This window comes from Rhinolophus sinicus, chromosome X (genome assembly GCF_036562045.2).
Source record: "Rhinolophus sinicus isolate RSC01 chromosome X, ASM3656204v1, whole genome shotgun sequence".
NCBI lineage: Eukaryota > Metazoa > Chordata > Mammalia > Chiroptera > Rhinolophidae > Rhinolophus > Rhinolophus sinicus.
This window is the reverse complement of record NC_133768.1, coordinates 73,372,390-73,395,490: the sequence shown is the minus strand read 5'-3', so window position 1 is coordinate 73,395,490 and position 23,101 is coordinate 73,372,390. Positions and strand designations below refer to the sequence as shown.

The 23,101-nt window shown below is 35.9% G+C and overlaps 1 protein-coding gene across 1 annotated transcript in view; it reads right to left on the bottom strand.

Moving 5' to 3' along the window:
- Positions 1–265: 265 nt before the first annotated feature.
- DNAAF6 (dynein axonemal assembly factor 6) overlaps positions 266–23,101 on the bottom strand; it is a 44,781-nt gene continuing 21,945 nt past the window's right edge. The window contains exons 6-7 of the mRNA XM_019717704.2: positions 6,788–6,873; positions 266–1,289 (exon numbers count right to left, since the gene is read on the bottom strand). Coding sequence (XP_019573263.2) covers positions 1,160–1,289; positions 6,788–6,873 — 216 coding nt within the window. The 3' untranslated portion in view covers positions 266–1,159. The remainder of the gene's footprint in view (positions 1,290–6,787; positions 6,874–23,101) is intronic.

The following is a 23,101-nucleotide window of genomic DNA, read 5'->3' as shown; positions in this document are numbered from 1 at the left end:
AATTTCAATGTCAAATTCTCTACAAAACCTTAGTTTTAACACAACCACTTTCCCCAAAACCTCAGTCTTTTCCTTTGATTTGATCTAGTCACAATCTAGTGCTTGGTAGTTATCTACATAATTAAATCTAGCAAATACCTGCTTGAATATTTAGCCCCTTAATAGTTCACATAGAAGCAATAAATATCTTTCAGTTATTCATCTCTTCAAAATTTGCTCCCAGGTAATTCCACAGATCTACAATGATATGTGAGGCCAAGTCACATAAGCTTTAAAATATAATTTATTCATAAATAATTCTGAAATAAACTTATGCAATGCAGTATGGAGAGGTAGGTGGAATTGGCATAATTCATAAAAATAGGTATGTCCAATTAAGAATAAATATAGGAAACGAGGAAGAACAGGATTTGTAAATGTATCATGCTTTTCTTTATATTCCTTTTAAATGTCAAGGATTTAAATTACTAAATATAAACACAGTACCCTGAAAGGCATTGTTAATAATTATTAGTGCACAAAAGGAAAAATATTTTTAACCGAACTAGAGCCAAACATTGAGAGCAGGAATGATGAATCCAAACAATACTGTGTGCTCAAGAGTATGTTTTGATTCAAGTAAAACATGTGGTTAGTATGGAGCATCAAACTATTTATAATCCTTTGTTATTTGTATATTCCAGAACAATAGTGAAAGCCTAAACAGAGAACACTAAATCATTTCATCAGACCAATGCAAAGACAATCAAATATTATTTTCTGGTGATAATAACGACCAATTGCTATGCAACTGATTGTATGATAGTATAATTAATTGGCTTAAGTTCTTAAGACTACTGAAATAAATGGACCAACCATTTCATGGTCATATTTCAGTTATTTAAATGACCATGTAGTAATCTAATGGGTTAACCTGTAAATTCAATCCCGCTATCATTATAAAAATGGAATAACTTATTAGTATGAGAAAACAATATTTCCTCACAGAGTAACAGAAATGACTGTAAATGATCAGAATATCAGTAGAATTGAATTTATGCCCTTTCTGAAGTATGCCAGAAGAATAAAAAAAAAGATAGAAAACATTAACCATTTTTTTCAAATTTTTTAATTTTTTGTCAGGGCTGTTTTGCCACTTTTCCTCCTTACTCATGCAGTTTCAGAAGAAATTAACAAAATCGAACTCTCTTTTCAGAGTTGCAGTGACTTCAAGAGTCTCCGTTTCCAGGATATACAAAGCTTTGGCACTCTCACATTCCACAGGATGGGGCAAGTTCAGCAAGAGCTTCCTAAAAAAAACAAAACAAAACTGATATAAATACATAGAAGCAGCTTCCTAAAGTGATATCAAGAAGATACCACTTTTAATAAGGTAATGGAAAGCAATATATACCATCAGAATATTAGGAACCAAAAAACAATATTTAGACAGTATAAGTACTGGATCAAAAGTATGCCTAAATAACGCACAACATATACCAGTTGTTTGGCCTTAAAAATCCAAGCAGAGGTTTTGACCCCTTCCCCCCATTTTTCTAAATTGACCTCATTTTGCATTATATAAACAGAGCTTCAGGCTATGTTTATAGGCATAGACATAGAACCATTGCAACTTTAAGTTGGTTGCATAGATCCATTGCCAGTCAAACTTATGTATAGATGGAATGTGACTGTCTGATACAAATCTGAAAATTGGAATGGTTCTATAAGAATTCTGCTAACACAACTTTAGGCTGAGTCTCTACTGCACGTGTAGTTATTGAAACTCAGACCTGGTGGCCAAGACATGGAAACAACCAAAATGTCCTTCGATAGATGAATGGATAAAGAAGTTGTGGAATATATACACAATGGAATACTATTCGGCAGTAAGAAAAGATGATATAGGAACATTTGTGGTCTTGAGAGAGTAATGCTGAGCGAAACAAGTCAGACAGAAAAAGCAGAGAACCATGTGATTTCACTGATATGTGGTATATAAACCAAAAACAACAAAAGAAACTCAGGCCTGGAATGATTTCAATATCAGATCAATGAGAATGCTTCTCTGTGCTTGGCTTCGGGTTCTTTCTACTATACATTGAGAAAAATCCCCTGTGAGAGATTGCTGGGTTTATTTTGCAGTTGATGGCCCAGTTGCTGGATAGCTGCATGCTTTATATACACGGCTGGGATGTGACATCCATAATTCTGTCATAGTATTATGAATCTGAATTATGCATGGGTTTGGTACATACATGCTGGTATCTGAAGAAAATTAAATGCGTGAAATACTTGTTACCTCACATTCTCAATACAAGGCTTGAGTATCTCTATAAAAAGTGGACAGAAAAGATCTTTTAGATGGTATAAGATCCAAATCAGTAAAATGATCTGGTAATTTTTAGGGGTACTTATTGAATACTTGTATAAGGAACTAGTGTTTGAAAACAAAACCCTTGAAAATCAATTGCCTCTTTACTCATTTGCAAAGACCTAAGTTCAGGACACTGGACTCAATAAAAGTATTAGTCACACATCTATGGAACCTGAAGGAGAAATTTTCTGTGATTCTTCTTCCATTGCAGATATTTGGGGTAGGAGAAAGAGCTCCCTCCATCTTAAGTAATGAACTCATGATGTATTTTAATGTTGCCTGTAATGTTTGACATCTCAAAAAAAGAGTTGGTGCAGAAATGTTTAGAGTCCATAGTTTTAAAGTTGTTAACAATATAGCTCATGCTAGAGTTAGATTTGCTTTATCCCTTATTCTACAAATGGTGACATATTCACTTTAAAAAGAAAGCAAAGCTCTGTGGTGGTAGCTTCACTGCACTGAAAGACAGCTATAAATCAGCTGAAGAAGGAGTTCCAATGATAATGTGCACTTCTCTGCCCAGAGAGAAATAAATTCAAAGGAGACAGTTAGTGGCCATTGGGATGATCCATTTGTCCCTGCATTTCTGTCTAGTCTTTAGAGTAGTAAGGCTTCACATGCTAAAATTTTGAACAAAAGAAACTGCAATTTATTCAGGCTCTTAGGAGAAGGAAAGTATTTTTGTCTCATCCATTTTACTGTCTGACATCTGACGTGACATCTATATTTAAACAAAATAAAATTCCACAATATTTAACCATGTACAATTCACTGAAGGACAGGGCTATATCTTACCTTGATGTCGCCCCCCCAACCCAAGTATTGGCAGAAGACTTTATAAATGTTTGCTGAGTGAATAAATAAATGAATGAAAAAACAAATCAGACACCATGAAATGATATTTAAACAACTGCTATAGATTCGTACTATAAAATATGAACAAACTTTTAAACCCAAATACCTCTTCCTTTACATTTTTTGGGGTTTTCATTTATATCTTTCTTTCTTTCTGTTGTAATTAAAGTTTATTGGGGTGACAATTGCTAGTAAAGTTACATAGATTTCAGGTGTACAATTCTGTATTACATCATCTATATATCACATTGTGTGTTCACCACCCAGAGTCAGTTCTCCTTCTATCACCATATATTGGATCCCCTTTACCCTCATCTACCACCTCCCTGCCCCCGTGCCCTTTGGTAACCACTAAACTATTGTCTGTGTCTATCAGTTTTTTGCTTGTTAATTTGTTTGTCTTGTTCTTTTGTTGTTTTCAGTTTTATATACCACATATCAGTGAAATCACATGGTTCTCGACTTTTTCTGTCTGACTTATTTTGCTCAGTATAATAATCTCGAGATCCATCCATATTGTCGCAAATGATACTATTTCATCTTTTCTTATGGCAGAACAGTATTCCATTGTGTATATATACCACAACTTCTTTATCCGTTCATCTATCGAAGGACACTTTGGTTGTTTCCATGTCTTGGCCACCGTAAATAAAGCTGCAGTGAACATTGGAGCACATGTCTTTACGGAGTAATGTTTTCAGATTTTTTGCGTAGATACCCAGGAGTGGGATTGCTGGGTCATATGGTAATTCTATTTGTAATTTTTTGAGGAACCTCCACACCGCCTTCCATAACGGCTGCACCAGTCTGCATTCCCACCAACAGTGTATGAGGGTTCCTTTTTCTCCACAGCCTCTCCAACACTTGTTACTATTTGTCTTGTTGATGATAGCCATTCTGACTGTGGTGAGGTGATATCTCATTGTGGTTTTTATTTACCTTTCTCTGATGATTCATATGTGTATTGGCCATTTGTATGTCTTCTTTGGACAAATGTCTATTTAGGTCCTCTGCCCATTTCTCTTCCTTTACATTGATAATATATTTGCTTTTTAAGAAGCTACAGTTTAGGCAGTGATCAAATGTTTATCCAGTGCCAACTTTCATTAGAAATTACTCAAATACAAACAATAATTTATGAAAGTAAAAAAAATTACCTATACAGTGAATTCTAGTGTAGAGACTTACATTTTTACACTTATATTAGAGAATTCAAGTTGATATCCCTTGCAAAAGATTAAATAAAGAACAACCTTGCTCTGTGCATATTCAAATAATGCAGTTTTTATTTTGTGTAGTTAATAAGTGATTTGATTTACATATCCGGGTTAAAAACAGACATGACCTGTTTAAGGTTTCTATTGGAGACATAATAATTTTCAAACAAAGTGCAGAAATAACTACTGAGCTGCAATTCACTATTCCATTTAGAAAACTTTATGTTAGGTATCAATGTCATTGAACATCAGTCAATTTGAAATTAATCTAAATTAAAGGAGCACAGCAAAGGTGAGAATAATCTAAAGCAGTACTAAACCAAAATTGATTCATACTTGTCTTTAGAATGTGTTTTTATTATTACATTTAAGGGATTCATTTATGATATTCTTAGAATTCACTTTGAAAAATAATTAAAGCCCATATGAAGACAAAAGTCAGGAGATTTGTTTATTTTGATTGTATAATGCTAAATATCTGGGTATTACTAATAATTACAATGCAATTGATTATCATTTGATTGATGGTACTAGTCAATTCAGTGAAAATGAATTCACTTGCTCTCTGCCTTACAGATACATGAATAGAATATCCTGTCTTACCTTTCTTGAAGCAAGTAAACACAGTTTTATAGGGTGTCAAAGTTAGAAACTAAATAAAGTAGACATGAGTATAAATAAACTCAAAACCAAGACATATTTCCAATAATACAATTTCAGATAATAGCATGGCTCCAAAGAATGCTCCAGTGTTTAGGAAAAGAGATTTAAAAAGAACAAAAACCAAAACCAAAAAAAAACCCTTAATTCTATCTTGTGTCTTCTATTTTAATTAATGATTTTTTTTCTTAAGAGATTAAGTACAGTATGATTCAAATGACCTAGTGCAGACCACATTCTGTGTGGAAAAGTGTCTCTGTGTGAGTCTTTCATTTAGTGGGCTCTGATAGATATCTGGAACGACAGCATAGCCAGAGCAGCTGCCTAAAGATTGATGGAGACCGTGAGAACTGCTAGGGGAACGGAAATTAACTCCATGGTGTGTAGCTATGTGTGTGCTTTTAACAAGCGCACAAATATCATGGAAGATCGATTGTCCATTTAACCAACTTTCCTCGCAAAGGTTGGATGGAAGAATAAATGTGTGCATAATACGCAATGAAAAAATTACAATACTCCTTGAATTGAATGGTAGGAATAGTGAATGCAATTTTTATAACATGAGACATTTATTTTGTGAGAATACACTTCGAAATTACTATATAAGTAATGAGGAAATATTTTATGTATATTCATCTGTAGATCATTTTGGGTTAAAAGCATGTGCTGTAGAAATCAAGGTTAAGCTATGTATGTACATTGGGTTGTTTACACAGAGAAGTCTTTCAGATGAAGGATCTACATTTTTTTGAAGCCCTAAGATCAACAAAGGAGAATTGTAGGTACTGATAATGGAAGGAAGAGAATGTACCAGCAGCTGACTGCTCCCCACACCCAGTTTGAAATGTTGATGAGTTACAGAGAAAGAATCACTGCAATCAACCAAAGTGTGTTCACTGCTATACATCCAGATGAAATGTGAACAAAGCTGTGAGATATTTAGATATTTTATCTAGTACACACCGGCTTCCATGGATTTCTGCTTTACAGCATTAGTTTTGAGAGAGAGGACTAATTTATCCAGGTTTCAGGATAAATACTTTATATCAATTTTACTGTATGTACTGTGTATGGGGGACATGATTTGAATCTGTGTAATAACAAGATTGTTTTCAAAATATCAAAATGTTTAATTGAATCATTCCATTATCATCTGTATTATTTTAAAATGTATTCACACAACTTGAGGATCTAGTAATAAATTAGCTGCTAGAATTTTGTTTTAAGTAATTGATGACAAGACTTTTTGTTGATTTTTAGATGAATATAATCAAACTTAACCTTGGAGCCTCCCACCATACCCAAAAAGTTTAAAGACATTGCTTCTCTTATGCCATCACTGTACAAAACAAACAAACAAACAAACAAACAAACACATGCAAGATTTACAACTCAAGGGATTTTTACTTCTAGCTATTTTTCCTGGCAGATAAGCCAACTGCATTTGAATGTCAAAGACTGTGTTTTGGTGGTATCAACCTATTCCAAGTGTACTGATGCACAGTAGAAAAAATATCTAGGTATTCCCAAATGTATTTATGTTTATATCATGTAGATCAAAGATCTGAATGACTGACTTTTTCACTTTTCTTCAGACTTTAAGGGTGATGCAAAAAAACTATGTACATTTTTTTAAAGAATATTGACTAAACATTCATTAATATTATAACATATTATTCTAGTTCTAAGTTTTACTCACTTATTAGGAGTACGAAGGTCAAGGATCATTTCCTGGATATCAACTTTAATTTCAGAAGGGTTCGTATTTGGCAGTTTGATTTTAACCTGAAAGAGAAAATGAGAAAATACTGTTGTCTTGAAGAACAGTTAATTTGAAGAGCGTGAGTAAATATGGGGAAATGAGAACTAATATTTATTAAGTGCTAACTCTGTGCCAGGCTATGCCCTTTCCTCATAACAATCTTGAGAAGCAGGGATTATTATCCCCATTTTACAGATGGAGAAACTTAGATACAGTGAAGTTTAGTGAGTGGCCCAAGGTCTATCTGAGTAAGCTATATGTAATTTGACTAGGTCTATTTGATTCCAAAGCTATATAGAAGCACTTTGCTTACTTGCTTGTAACCTTCATTGCCTGAAGGTGCATACCAGCACACCTGCTAGAGTTGGGGACCTTCAACTGCCTTTATATCAGTGGGCCCCTGTGTATAAAAAATAGTTAGTTCTCATGTTGGGTGTGGGTTGACGATGCCATCTTGTACTCCTGGTATAAACCCTCATACCACATTTCCTAGAGAAGTGTAGGAGTCCAGAAAAGTTTATAACATAACAAAAGAGAAATAAAAATATGACCCCTACACATAAAATGGGACTATTTATTGGTTTGGTAAGACTTCACTTAAAAATGTTTCATCTAAATTACCATGTGACCCAGTAATTCCACTCCTGGGTATATACCCAAGAGCATTAAAAGCAGGTATTCAAACAAAAATATGTACATAATGTTTTTGTTCGCAGCAGCAGTATTCACAATAGCCAAAAGGTGCAAACGACCCAAAGTGTATCAATTGATAAATATGGATAACCCAAATGTGAAATATCCACACAATGGAATATTATTCAGCCATGAAAAGGAATGAAGTGCTATTACATGGATGGACTTTGAAAACATTAAGCTAAGAGAAAGTAGCCAGGCACTAAAAGCTATTTATTATAGGATTCTATTTATATGAAATATTCAGGCAAATACATAGAGATTAAAAACAGATTGGTGGTTGCCAGAGACTGGGGAGGGAATAAAGATGAGTGACTATTTAATGGGTATGAATTTCCTTTTGGGTTGATGAAAATATTCTGGAATTATATATTGGTGATGGTTGCACAACATTGTGAATATACTAAATGTCACCAATGGTGATTTTTATATTATGTGTATTTTATCATAATACAAAGACTCATCTCCCACTTTAATTATCTTTCTGATAGAAGTCTCTCTCTCTCTCTCTCTCTCTCTCTCTCTCTCTCCCTTTCAGATGATATGGCATATGGTTTCCAAAAACAAAGAAAAAACAACCAAAGGTTAAGGTAAATTATAAAGCCGTATCTAAAATGATCTAAAAGACTTGAAATATTGGACATCTAGTGATTTCAGAGCTGGACTGACAGGGATAAAAGCCGTAGGTTATGAGTGAAATAGATATCAAATAAGTAATGGGAAAAATGGAATTCCTTATAAGGGGCTTAAAGTAGGCAACAGTACTTTTGTAATATAAATTATGTGGACCACCACATGTCTGTGAGTTATAGCTTATTTTATTATTATCTGTATATAAAAAACTATTTGTGAATAGAGCTATAGAGGTCCTGCTATCTAAATATATTATATGGTTAACATTTTCATTAAACAAATAATTACCTCCTAATTCATATTTTGAAAATTCAAATCTTTATAATTAAAGATACTTTAAGGGAGAGAAATGGAATATTTCTCAAAGAGGTAGTTATAGGTGCTCTGGCTCAAAGTAAATGAGCATTTCATTGGACAAGGAAAGACCGATTTTTCTGTAATAACATTGAAATCTGACAGTCGAGTTGAGACGTTCTTTAGTTGCAGGATGACTCATGTCACCTGGACCAGAGGTTACAAATAGTTCTTTCTTTAGTGTGAAATGTTTAGATCTTTCAAGGGAAAATATTATTTCCCCAGGGTTTGAGATGACGTTTGAGGGAGGAAAAAAAATATGAGTTCTGTGAAATTTAGATACAACTTTTGGGTAGAACTTCAAAGTGGTTCTTGAAATCATTTGCAACTCTAGTGAAGGATAATTCAGAAACAACAATTTTTCCTCTTGAGTAAATTAAAATTGTGTACTAAAATGTCACAATTTCAGAAGAGGGATAGGAGAAAGAAAAAATTAAGTGAAATGGTACACATTAATATCTTACAAGATAGAAGATTCATTGAGGAATCTTAAAAGAAAAACTCCTCCTGAAACAAGAATCAGACTTCTTTAGAGATACTTTTAATGAACACCTGGAAAATGGACATGATTATTTATTGACTTCTAACTGATTGTACACAAGACTTAACTTGTCCAACATTAATAAATACAGTACGTCACTGACCAAGCAATTAAAGGGATTGATATGCCTTTCTTTAGATAGGCAACAAATTGAATTTATTTTAAAGACTAAACTGTTTTAATAGGCAAAAAAGAAAAACTGCTAAAAATTTCATTGGAAAACTTGCAACCTTTTGGGAGTTCAACCTTTGGAGTCAAACTTGGGATGGAATTCTGGTTCTGTCACTTTAAGTTATTTACTTTTTATTAGTTATCTATTGTTACATAACCAAAACAAATCACACCCTCCAATTTATGACTCAAAATAACAATAAACATTTATTGTCTCACACATTTTCCATGAGTTAGGAATTTGGGAATGGCTTTGCTAGGTAGTTCTGACTTAGGGTCTATCATGAGATTGTAGTCAAGATACTGACTGGGGCCACAAACATTTGAAGGCTTTATTGGGGTTAGAGGATCTGCATCCAAGATGGCTTGCTCACATGGATGTTTGCAGGAGGCCTCAGTTCTTCACAACATGGACTTCTCCATAGGTCTTAAGGGCTGCTTGAGTATCCTTATGACACAACTGTCTTCTCCCCAGAGTAAATGATCCAAAAGAGCAAGGCAGAAGCGATGCCATTTTTTAATGTAGCCTCAGAAATTATATTTTTTTCTGTAATATCTCGTTAGTTATACAGGTCAGCCCTATTCAATGTGAGAGGGGACTGCACAAAAGGGAAGCATATCAGGAGGTGAGAACCTTTGGGAGATATCTTGTAGGCTGGTTACCACACTATCCACCACTAACTTTAGTTCAAACCTCTGCCTTCTTGCCTGGTGAATAAAAAGTAACAGAAAAAAGTTCACTAATTTAAGGTTTGTGAGATCCTTTCTTCTCAATTTCAGCTTGTCTCCAGGTAAGTAGTCAAAACTACTCAGTCACTCTCTAGGAAATTAACTTTGGGACTTTCCTGAAGATAGGTAAAGGTAGGTCAAATTGCTTACAAGTTATTTTAATGGTCCGTCATTTATTCTCCTCTGTGTGTTGTAACAGAGCTGGCTTAATACACTAAGCTTTTTGGGGGGTAGTCATTGGTGTGGAGTTATCATTTTGAGTTTTAAATTTCCTCTTTATTAACTTGTTCTTATGATAGATTTATATGACAAGATGATACTTGAAGAGATCATATTCCTATAATCTCTAAGTTATTAATACAGGCTCCCTAGTTCCTCAGATAAATGTCTATGATCATATTATAAAGTGTTTGAAAATTGAAATGGGAAGGCCAAATAGCAAGTATTCCAAAGAGGTCATACATTCTAGGTTTCCTCATGAACTGTCATTCCTGAGTATCAGAACAGAAGAATAACTGAAACTATCTTATATGAAACTTGACCGATCTCTACTACTTATTGAAATTTCGGTGAAACTTAAGATGTACAGAAGTGTTTGGCCTGACACTTGGAAGTTGTTCTTATTTAATTTATGGGTTCTAGATAGCTCACCCTCAAACACTCACAGCCTCACCACCACTGTCTTGAGACTACCAGAATTTAATTCATTATATTTTTATCTTTACTTGTCAATAAAAACAAGAAGCCTCAGATTCTCATGTCCGTCCCTATCATCTAATCATCTGGATCTTATCTCCTATTTTGTTTACATTTCCTACCCCTTCCACTAGGTCCTCTGGAACACATAGTACATCGCTTATCTCATAAGCCTCTTTGAATATTCTCTTCAACTTCTTAATCTAACTGAAATCTAGACCTCCCTTAGTGACACTGCTTCCTTTATAGTCTTCTCAGTTGGTGCCTGTTTTTTTTTCTCCCATCCCCCTTATATCACAGGGCCTGCCTCTTCCCTCCAGCTTTTTAAAATAAATCTCATGTCTTCACACTATACCACCAATTAACCTCCTCACTGCAATTATCTACCAATTCCTGGGTCTTACCCCCACCCTAATTTCTCTAATAGTTCTTTGTTCTCCATTGATATTTCTAACATTAACTTCTTCTGTCTTAAATCTTGGTGATTTAAATATCCACTTAGATGACTTTTCCAAAGTCCAAGCCTTACTTCCTCATCTCCTTCAAGTCTTTGCACAAATATTGCCTTCTCAGTGAGACCTTCCCTGACCACACTATTTAAAATTACAGCCACTAACAACCCTAGTACTCCCTATCACTTCCCCTTGCTCTTTTCCTCTTCCTAGCATTTACCAACTTCCAATGTACAATAAAGTTTACACATTTATTTTGTTCATTTATCTCTCGCACTAGAAGGTATGCCCCATTGAGGGCAGTAATATTTGTTTTTTGTTTACTACAGTATCTTCAGTTCTTAGAACAGTACTTGGCACATCATAGACATTCGATAAATATTTGTTGAATAAATAAATGAATACATGAATGAATGTAAGGGTGGTTCAATATTAAGAAATTTAATATAATTTACCAATAATCAAAACTAAAAAATCATATGATCTCCACAAATATTAAGAAGGCATTTGCACCTGAAATCTATGTAATTTTACTAACAATTGTCACCCCAATAAATTAAAAAAAGAAGGCATTTGTTCAAATTCATCATCCATTCTTGCTTATAACTCTTAATAAAATCAGAATAGATAAATAGTTTCTTAACACATAGCCCAAAATTCAGTACCAGGTTGAATGAGGAAACACTAGAAGCATCCTAATTAAAGTGAGAAGTACAGGGGCCAGCCCGGTGGCTCAGGCAGTTAGAGCTCCGTGCTCCTAACTCCGAAGGCTGCCGGTTCGATTCCCACATGGGCCAGTGGGCTCTCAACCACAAGGTTGACGGTTCAACTCCTCGAGTCCCGCAAGGGATGGTGGGCTGCGCCCCCAGCAACGGCAACTAGCAACGGCAACTGGACCTGAAGCTGAGCTGCACCCTCCACAACTAAGATTGAAAGGACAACAACTTGACTTGGAAAAAAGTCCTGGAAGTACACATTGTTCCCCAATAAGTCCTGTTCCCCTTCCCCAGTAAAAATTTTTTAAAAAGTGAGAAGTACAAAATAATGACCAACATTTGCCACTATTATGTAATGTAATTCTGGAGGTACTGATGCAATTAAACAGGAAAGAAATGGGAGGCAGAATTATCATTATCTGAGGGAGGAAGGAGCATTCCAAGTAGAATGAACAGCAAGGAATCAGGAAATAACTTGATATATTGAAGGATCAGAAAGAAAGCCAGGGTAGCTAGAACATAATGAACAAGGAAGAAAATGTTGCATCAGATGAAACTGAATAAGTAGGTAGGGGTCACATCATATAAGGCTTCATAGGTCAAGATAAGGAGTTTGGATTTTGTTATAAGTGCAATAGGAAGCTGTTGCGGGCTCTGAGCAAAGAAGTGACCTGATCTGATTTACTTTTTGAAAGAATTGCTCTAAACATTGTGGAAAGGTTGCAAGCAAACAAGAGTAGAAGGAGGGAGATGAGTCAGGAGGGAATCATAATGGTCCGGTGACGGATTAGGGTGGTTTGGAACATGATGGTAGTTGTGGTGGTAATGAAAATTAGATGGATTTAGAATATATTTTGAAAGTAGCGCCAATAAGACTTGCTGATGGATTGCATATAAGGTATAAAGGAAAGAGGAATGAGGGATAATTTAGGTTGTTCGCTTGTGCAATTAGGTGGAAGTTGTTGCATTTCCTGAAATGAGGAAGATATACGCGTATGAGAAAGAGGTATGGGGAAGACAATTAAGAGCTGTGCTTTGGACATTAGGCTGGAGTTGCCTATTAAACAAGTGGAAGATGTCAAGTACGCGGTTAGTTGTATGAGTCTGAATCTCACGGCAGAGGTCAAGACTAAAGAGATAAATAGCATTTAAAGCCAGAGGGCTAGATGGGAAGAGAATAGAGAAAAAAGAGATGGATGTTTTTCAGAGACCTAGAGAACTTCAGGCAGGAGAGGAAGAGCCAGTGACTTGGGACCAAAGGAGGTGAGGAATGCCCAGGGATTTTTGAAGGGAAACAAGGAGAGAGTGGGGTCATTGAAGAGAAAAAGGTGTTTGCAGAAGGAGGGAGTAATCAACAAGGTTTAATATTGCTGAGTGGTCACCCTCATACCTTAAATCTCTCTTTTTCTAATTTTGTGCAGGGCAACTCTTCATTTTTCAGAAGTGTCCCTCTTATTGCAGGACTTAGAGCTTCCCTGGCTCCTGAGTACTAAAGGCCAATAACATCCTGTTATTGCCTTCTCAGTGAACCCCTCCCTGACCACACTATTTAAAACTGGCCACGGGGTTTTGAAAATTAATTTGGGGAACGTACAGAGGGATAGTGGATGGGGGGAGGGGGGTTCACACAGTGTGAGGGATATAAATGATAAACGTCTAAGTTTTGCTTTGTCTTGTGCACCTGAAACTAATAAAAAAAGAAAAAGAAAAAAAACAAGTAGAGCTTTTAAATAGTCAATTACAAATGAGAACACAGAGATATTACATTACCTACAAATATTAATACATTTGAGAAGTGTAAAGAAAAAAAAAACTGTAGCTACCACCATCCCTAGTACTCCCTATCACTTCCTTAACCCAAAATACCTTCATCCATTTCTAACAGTCTTTTTTTATTAGTTTCATGTGTAAAAAACAATGTAATAGTTAGGCATTTACACCCCTAACAAAGTAATAACCCCCTCCCACAATCTACTACCCCTCTGACACCGTATACAGCTGTTACAATTCCATTGACTCTATTCCCTATGCTGTACTCCACATCCTGTGACTATATATATATATATATATATATATATATATATATATATATATATATATATATATATATTAAATTATAGTTGACATTCATTGTTATTCAGCTTCAGCCTCAGGGATACAGTGCAGTGGTCAGGCATTTACACTGTCCCTGAAGTGGTCTCCCTAATAAGACAAGTGCCCATCTGACACCCTACAAAATCTTTACAACATTATTGATTATATTCCCCAAATTGACTTTCGTATCCCTGTGGCAATCTTGTGGTTACCGATTGTGCTTTCTAATCCCCTCACCTTCCCCCTCATCCCCACTCCCCTCCCATCTAGCAACCTTCAGTTTTTTTCTCTATATCTCTGAGAAGGTTTCTGACTAGTTTACCCATTTATTCTATTTTTTAGATTCCACATATATCCCCTCAGGCAAGGGAAGTAAGAGAAAAATAAACATATGGGATTACATCAAACTAAAAAGTTTTTTCACAGCAAAGGAAACCATCGATAAAACAAAAAGACATCCTACTGAATAGGAGAAGATATTTGTCAATGAGACAGCTAACAGTCGTGGGGGCCCATACTATGATTACTTTTTCTACTGTTTGTTCATTAGTTCTAGTGACACACAATAAGCACTCCATAAATATTGCCCAAGTAAATGAATGGATCTTTGTCATCAAGTGAAAAGCATTCTTGTGTCTCCTATCCTAATTTTTTTTCTAAATCCTCTCTCCTCAACAACCATCTCCTCTTTTTCTTCCTCATCACTGCTAAACTACCTCAAAGAACAATCTGTATTTGCTGCCTTCTCTTCCTCACTTCCTATTCATTTCTTGCTTCCTATTCACAACTCAGTTTTCTTCAATCTGGTATTGCTTCCTGAAGCTACTTTCTTCCAAAGGTCACCAAACACTTCTAAATTGACGAATCTAAAAGTTCTTTCTGCACCCCAATCCTGCTTTACTTCTCTATAGCAGTACATACTATTATGGTTTCCCCCATCTCTGTGTATGCTTATTTTAGTTTCTTTTATTTTATATATCCCTCAAATATTGGTATTTTCTAGGGTCAATATATGACCCTAGAAACATCAATATATACGCTTGCATGGATTCAGAAGTTTCTGCCAGTTCAGGTTCAAGGATGCCAGACCATGTGATTCAGATATTTTGACCATACCTCCTCAAAATGACAGTACCAAAATATAAAATTACTGATTTTTATTACCAAGTAATATGTATAAGAAATCTTACACCCTTATTTCATTCCTGACCTTAAGCCCATCTCAAACTCTCTCTCTCCCCCAATCTCTCTCTTTCTTGCTCTCGTTCTAGCTCTCATTTTCTCTCTATTATAGGGAACTTTCATCTTCAACTCTAATTTTAGTATTATTTAAAAATTTAAATATATCTTTCATAATCAGAAATATATTACATCTATACAAGTAGGTTAGCTTTTAAAGGGGTATTCATCCCTCTACCATCATTATGAAAGAATGTTATGATATTAACTATAAATGTATGTATATTACTGAGATAACTACTAGAAATTTAATTGAAGGTTTACTGTGCTGCCTGGAGATGATAATAAGGAATTTTATTACAGCTAAAATATCCTTTCTGCGACACAGTCTGATATATAACCAATCAAATAAGGTTAGCATAATCAGAATGCCTACAAAAAAGGTGTTCATCCTCCAGAATTTTAAATGGAAAAGAGAATCCATTTCATTATCAAGCAGCCAAATCTATTTATTCACTAAAAGTAAATGAATATGACTGCTTTAACCTTAAGAGAAAAATCAGGATTTGAGAAGCAGACCATGCAAGAAGCAAGTAAATTGTCAGAGGATGGGCAGACACTTTGCTCAGAATGATTGATAGCCCTTTCTGAGATAAATACTTGTGATAAACACATGACTCCTGGTTGTGTCTGCCAGATGGTGACTGACTCCTATCCCATCCCTGACTGCCACCTCATTCTCAGTCAGATTTAGAGATGAAGTAAGGCTCATATCCCAGTGAGGAGGTGACAATGAAAAAAAAAAGAAACTTTTGGTTTGTTTTTTAGGTTACATCAGAAAGTCCCCTTATAGATCCCCTTATAGATCCATTAAAGTAGGAGCACCAAAATATTATGCATCCATTGTAGCTCAAAAAGAGCATCAAGCTATCTGCAGGCTGCTTTTCCCCTCTCCTAGAACAAAGGATGGGTCATTTGGCAGAATATCAATAACCCTAGCCCTATTCATTTTTGGATTTTAGAGATAATACGTTATTCAACAACCATGGGTGAAAATAGGAATCCACTGGCATTCTTCCCCACTGCACCCATCCCTCTTCCTGCCAAAAATAGTCCTATGGGGAAGCCAGGCTATCTCCCTACATATTTTTGATACCTAAAGTTCCTTTTCCCACACTCCCCGACTGGCACCCAAGAGGTCAGGTACCTCAGTCAGCCCTGTTTCTCAGGGGTAAGGAGGTTCCCATTCTTTCCTATTTTGTTTTGATGATAGCTTTTTGGCTACCCCATCATTGTTATTTATATCTCTAAAGCCATGCTACAATCCCAACCTCACTTCGTTGATCCGATTCCTCTTAGTTTCCAATACTTGGACTGGAACTGAAGGGAGAATTTATAATATCTCTGACGCCCTCTCAAGAGCTACTTACTCTGTCCCAAGTTAGTCCCATTTCTGCAAGTTTCCTAGTATCCCTCTCAACACCTCCCTTCTCCAAGCATACACAGGCTAACTAAAATCAGTTCTACTTCATTCCAAGCCCAATTCAAAGCCAGCACTCTCTGGTAATATATTCTGACCCCCTCAAGGGGCAAACACAAACTTTGAAAATCAACATCTGCAGTCCCTGTTGTTGTTTTTTTGTGTTTTTTTTTAATTAAATTTATTGGGGTGACAATTGTTAGTAAAATTACATAGATTTCAGGTGTACAATTCTGTATTACATCATCTATAAATCCCATTGTGTGTTCACCACCCAGAGTCAGTTCTCCTTCCATCACCATATATTTGATCCCCCTTACCCTCATCTCCCACCCGCCACCCTCCTTACCCTCTGGTAACCACTAAACTATTGTCTGTCTCTATGAGTTTCTGTTTCTCATTTGTTTGTCTTGTTCTTTTGTTGTTTTTGGTTTATATACAACATGGTTCTCTGCTTTTTCTGTCTGACTTGTTTCGCTGTTTTTGAGTTCCCACACAGATTTGTATTTCTAACAGCCTGCTGGACACTTTCAACAAATTTTCTCACAGGCAGTTCAAATTCAATATAGCCAAAACTTAATATTTTTCTCCTAGAACTTTGTCTTCTTTCTTTTGCATTCCATACCTGATCTCTACAACCTAAACAAATCCATCCTTTGTTTACTCTTAATCCAAAAGTAGTTGACATTAATTGTAAAAAAAAATATGTAGAAAATTCAGATGAGCAAAAAGAAACAAAAACCATCTCTAAGACTACTATCCAGAAATATACCACTTTACATTCCCATATTTTGATTAATGTCATCACTACTCACCTAGCCACCCAAGCTAGAAATCTGACTCTTCTTTCTCCTTTACAAGTCACATTCAACCATTCTCTAAATCATATCAATACTACCTCCAAAATGTCCACTGAAGTCATTCTTTTCGATCCCCATTGTCATAGTCCAGGCTCTCCCGTCTCTCACCTGAACTGCAATTGTATATCAGCTGGTTTTCCTATCACCAGTCTTCCAAACTCACGCTCATCTCCTACTATAATCTCCACCAAATCCTTCACCATAATCTGCCACTACAGTTGTTCCAAAATATGAATCTAATTGTTTAACTCTCTTGCTTTAAAATATTTAGTAAGTCTAATGCCCACAAAATAAAGTCCAAATTTCATGATGTCTTACACTGCTTAGGCTGCCATAACAAAATACTACAGACTAGGAGTGCCAGAAATGCCCGCATGGTCAGGTTCTGGTGAGAGCTCTCTCCGTGGCTTGAGATGGATGCCTTCTCACTGTGTGCTCACATGGAAGGGAGAGAAGCAAGGAGAGTAAGATCTCTTATGTCTCCTCAGATAAAGGCACTAATATCATCGTAAGGGCCACACCCTTGTGACCTCATCGAGACCTGATTATCTTCCAAACACTCCATTTCCAAATACTATCACACTGGGGGTTAGGGCTTCAACATATGGATTTGGGGGGAACACAATTCAGTCATGGCACATGGTATAATACTCAAGGGGATTTACAACTATCTCTAAGCTGCCTATTCTATTTATATTTTATTACTCCATGCCAGTGCATTCTGGGGCTCCAAAAATCATCAGGAATTGTTCTCAAAACATAGCATACACTTTCATAGCACTATGCCTTTTGCTCATGCTGTTCACTCTGCTTAGACAGCTTTTCCACTCTAACAAACTATTATGTTCTTTGAATGTCCAGGTCAAATGCTACCCATATTAGGAAGTCTGCTTGGGGCTTCCTCTTCTTTGCACCCGTATCACTTTGCATATACTTCTATCAAATTCAAATTGCCTGGGTTCAAACTGTAGTTCTGTCAGATTCTAAATGTGTGACCTTAAGCAAGTTACTTAACTTCTTTGTGCTTCAGTAACCTCATATGTAAAATGGGGATAATAGCACTGATTTCATAGAGTTCTGGTGTGGGGATTACTGAGCTATGTGCAAAGTTCTTAATGAAATGCTTGGCACCTAGTAAGCATTACATAAATTGTTTGCTATTATTATTATATTAAGTGAAAACAATCAGGATAAAAACTTTTATTCATAGACTGTAAATGTAGGAAAATGGTTCCACTACGACATTCTGGCAACCTTGCACTATCCATAGAGGCCACGTTGGCAAGGCTCAACTGTGATTTGCCCCAGGTCTTGGCAGAACATCCTGTGATTCTCTTGGAATGAGAAGATGGGCAGCCTTGTGAGCGTGTTTCTTATCAGTCTTTCTACCTTGTTGGAGGCCCCCTGTCTTGCAGAAGGCTGCCAAGAGCCAGTTTCCCCTCCTATTACCTGGTTCAAGTAAGGCATAGGACTTTCTATCTCCCTCCCCTTGGGTATAGATGCAGGCTATAAAACAGATTAGCTGCAGTCTAGAGTGGCCTCTTCATTAACAGAGTGCTCCACTGCTCATGTCATCTGTCATCTGTCCTCTTCAGTTCAATGTCGTTGTTGTGTGGGGCAAACGGACATGGGGAGCTGACACCATGCTGATCTTACGTATGTTGTCTGTGTGTAATGAACTATATCCATTTGATCTCATTGTTTCCTTATTGGATAGATCTATGAAAGTCTGTGCTGCTGCTTATGGACTGCTTGATCTTTTGAAAATAAGCTCCTTGAGAGAAGGAGAAACTTACCTATTTTGTTCAACACTACACGTATCAAGTGTCTGAACTACAGCAAGTGCTCAGTACTTGTTAAATTAGAAAAATATACAGCAAAATATGATAAATATGTATTCAAGGATATATAGTCAAGTATAAATATCAAACCCTTTATAGTGAGAGCATTGTGGGGAGGGATGGAGATTATAGAGGAAGAAAGAGAAAACAAAATATAAAATAAAATTTAAAAAAGGTAGGGGCATTCTACTCATGAGGTTTGAAGAAAAACATAGACATGTCACCTAGGAGAAAAAACCCTCCAGCCCACTTCTTATTTTTCCATTAATATATATGAGTATTTGATATCTTGTAAACTTGACCTTATTTTTTTCAAATGAACTGTAATATAAGCAGAAAAAGCCAGCTTCGTATCTTTCAAAATGTGTTCCAAGGAGCCTCAGTTTTTTTCCAAGGAGCTGTCTCATGGGTGATAGTACCATTTTAACCAAGGCGGAGGTACTATTATGTTTTATATATTGGGCTTTCTTTTTTTTCAGTTTTTAAAAAATTTATTGCGGTGACAATTGTTAGTAAAATTACATAGATTTCAGGTGTGCAATTCTGTATTACATCATCTATAAATCCCATTGTGTGTTCACTACCCAGAGTCAGTTCTCCTTCCATCACCATATATTTGATCCCCCTTACCCTCATCTCCGACCCCCCAACCCCCTTACCCTCTGATAACCACTAAACTATTGTCTGTGTCTATGAGTTTTTGTTTCTCATTTGTTTGTCTTGTTCTTTTGTTGTTTTTGGTTTATATACCACATATCAGTGAAATCATATGGTTCTCTGCTTTTCCTGTTTGAATTATTTCGCTTAGCATTATACTCTAAGATCCATCCATGTTGTCACAAATGTTCCTGTATCATCTTCTCTTACTGCAGAATTGTATTCCATTGTGTATATATACCACAACTTCTTTATCCATTCATCTATCGAAGGACATTTTGGTTGTTTCCATGTCTTGGCCACCGTAAACAAAGCTGCAATGAACATTGGAGTACACGTGTCTTTATGTATAAATGTTGTCAGATTTTTTTGGTGGATACCCAGGAGAGCATTGCTGGGTCATATGGTAATTCTATTTGTAATTTTTTGAGGAACCTCCACACCGCCTTCCATAACGGCTGCATCAGTCTGCATTCCCACCAACAGTGCATGAGGGTTCCTTTTTCTCCACAGCCTCTCCAACACTTGTTACTATTTGTCTTGTTGATGATAGCCATTCTGACTGGGGTGAGGTGATATCTCATTGTGGTTTTGATTTGCATTTCTCTGATGATTAGTGATGTTGAGCATTTTTTCATATGTCTATTTGCCATTTGTATGTCCTCTTTGGAGAAATGTCTCTTCAGGTCCTCTGCCCAGTTTTCAATTGGGTTGTTTGTTTTTTTTGTTGTTGAGTTGCATGAGTTCCTTGTATATTTTGGATATTAGCCCCTTATCGGAGGCACTGTTTGCAAAAATCTTCTCCCATTCAGTTGGTTGCCTCTTTATTTTGTCGATGGTTTCTTTTGCTGTGCAGAAGCTTTTAAGTTTCATATAGTCCCATTCATTTATTTTAGCTTTTACTTCCATTGCCTTTGGAGTCAAATTCATAAAATGCTCTTTGAACCCAAGGTCCATAAGTTTAGTACCTATGTTTTCTTCTATGCAGTTTATTGTGTCAGGTCTTATGCTTAAGTCTTTGATCCATTTTGAATTAATTTTGGTACATGGTGACAGATAGCAGTCCAGTTTCATTCTTTTGCACGTGGCTATCCAATTCTCCCAGCACCATTTATTGAAGAGGCTGTCTTTCCTCCATTGTATGTTTTAGCTTCTTTGTCAAAATTATCTGTCCATATTTATGTGGTTTTATTTCTGGGTTCTCAATTCTATTCCATTGGTCTATGTGTCTGTTTTCTGCCAATACCATGCTGTTTTGATTATTGTAGCCCTGTAGTACAAGCTAAAGTCAGGAGTGTGATACCTCCAGTATTGTTCTTTTTCTTAAGATTGCTTTGGCTATTTGGGGTCTTTTGTGGTTCCAAACAAATCTGATGATTTTTGTTCTATTTCTTTAAAAATGCCATTGGGATTTTGATGGGGATTGCATTAAATCTGTATATTGCTTTGGGTAATATGGCCATTTTAACTATGTTGATTCTTCCAATCCATGAGCACGGAATGTCTTTCCATTTCTTTGTGTCTTCTTCAATTTCTTTCAAAAATGTCTTATAGTTTTCAGCATATAGGTTTTTCACATCCTTGGTTAAGTTTATTCCTAGGTATTTTATTCTTTTTGCTGCAATTGCAAAAGGAATTGTTTTTTGTATTTCTTTTTCTGAGATTTCATTGTTAGTATATAGGAATGCAATGGACTTTTGTACGTTGATTTTGTAGCCAGCAACTTTACTGTATTTGTTGATTGTTTCTAATAGCTTTTTGGTGGAGTCTTTAGGGTTTTCTATATATAGCATCATGTCATCTGCAAAGAGTGATAATTTAACTTCTTCATTCCCAATTTGGATGCCTTTTATTTCTTTCTCTTGCCTGATTGCTCTGGCAAGGACTTCCAACACTATGTTGAAAAGCAGAGGTGATAGGGGACAGCCCTGTCGTGTTCCTGAACGTAGAGCAAAGGGCTTCAGTTTTTCACCATTAATTATGAGATTAGCTGAGGGCTTGTCATATATGGCCTTTATTATGTTAAGGTATTTTCCTTCTATACCTATTTTATTAAGTGTTTTAATCATAAATGGAGGTTGTATCTTGTCAAATGCTTTTTCTGCATCAATTGACATAATCATATGATTTTTGTCCTTTATTTTGTTTATGTGATGTATCACATTGATGGATTTGTGGATGTTGAACCATCCTTGTGCCCCGGGATGAACCCCACTTGGTCGTGATGAATAATCTTTTTAATGCATTGCTGTATTCGATTTGCTAGAATTTTATTTAGGATTTTTGCATCTGTATTCATCAGAGATATTGGTCTGTAGTTTTCTTTCATTTTGTGCTGTCCTTACCAGGTTTTGGTATCAGGGTAATGTTGGCCTCATAAAATGAGTTAGGGAGTACTGTCTCTTCTTCAATTTTTTGGAAGAGTTTGAGCAGGATTGGTATTAGATCCTCTTTGAAGGTTTGGTAGAATTCACTAGTGAAGCCATCTGGTCCCGGACTTTTGCTTTTGGGAAGGTTTTGGATGACTGATTCAATTTTGTTACTGGTGATCGGTCTGTTTAGATTTTCCAGTTCTTCATGGTTCAGCCTTGGAAGGCTATATGTTTCTAAGAACTTGTCCATTTCTTCTAGGTTATTGAATTTGGTGGCATATAGTCCTTCATAGTATTCTTGGATGATCCTTTGTATTTCTGTGGTGTTCGTGATAACTTCCCCTTTTTCATTTCTGATTTTGTTAATTAGTGTCTTCTCTCTTTTATCTTAGTGAGTCTAGCCAAGGGTTTGTCAATTTTGTTAATCTTTTCAAAGAACCAGCTCTTTGTCACATTAATTTTTCTATTGTCTTTTTGTTCTCTATTTCATTTAGTTCTGCTCTAATTTTTCTTATTTCCTTTCTTCTGCTGACCTTGGGTTTCACTTGTTCTCTGTTTCTAGTTCTTTAAGGTGTAACATGAGGTTATTTATTTGGGATTTTCTTGTTTCTTGAGATAGGCCTGTAATGATATAAATTTCCCTCTTAAAACTGCTTTCGCTGCATCCCAAAAATTTTGGTAGGATGTATTTTCATTGTCATTTGTTTCTATGTATCTTTTGATCTCTCCTCTAATTTCTTCTTTGACCCAGTCGTTCTTTAAAAGTATGTTGTTTAATCTCCA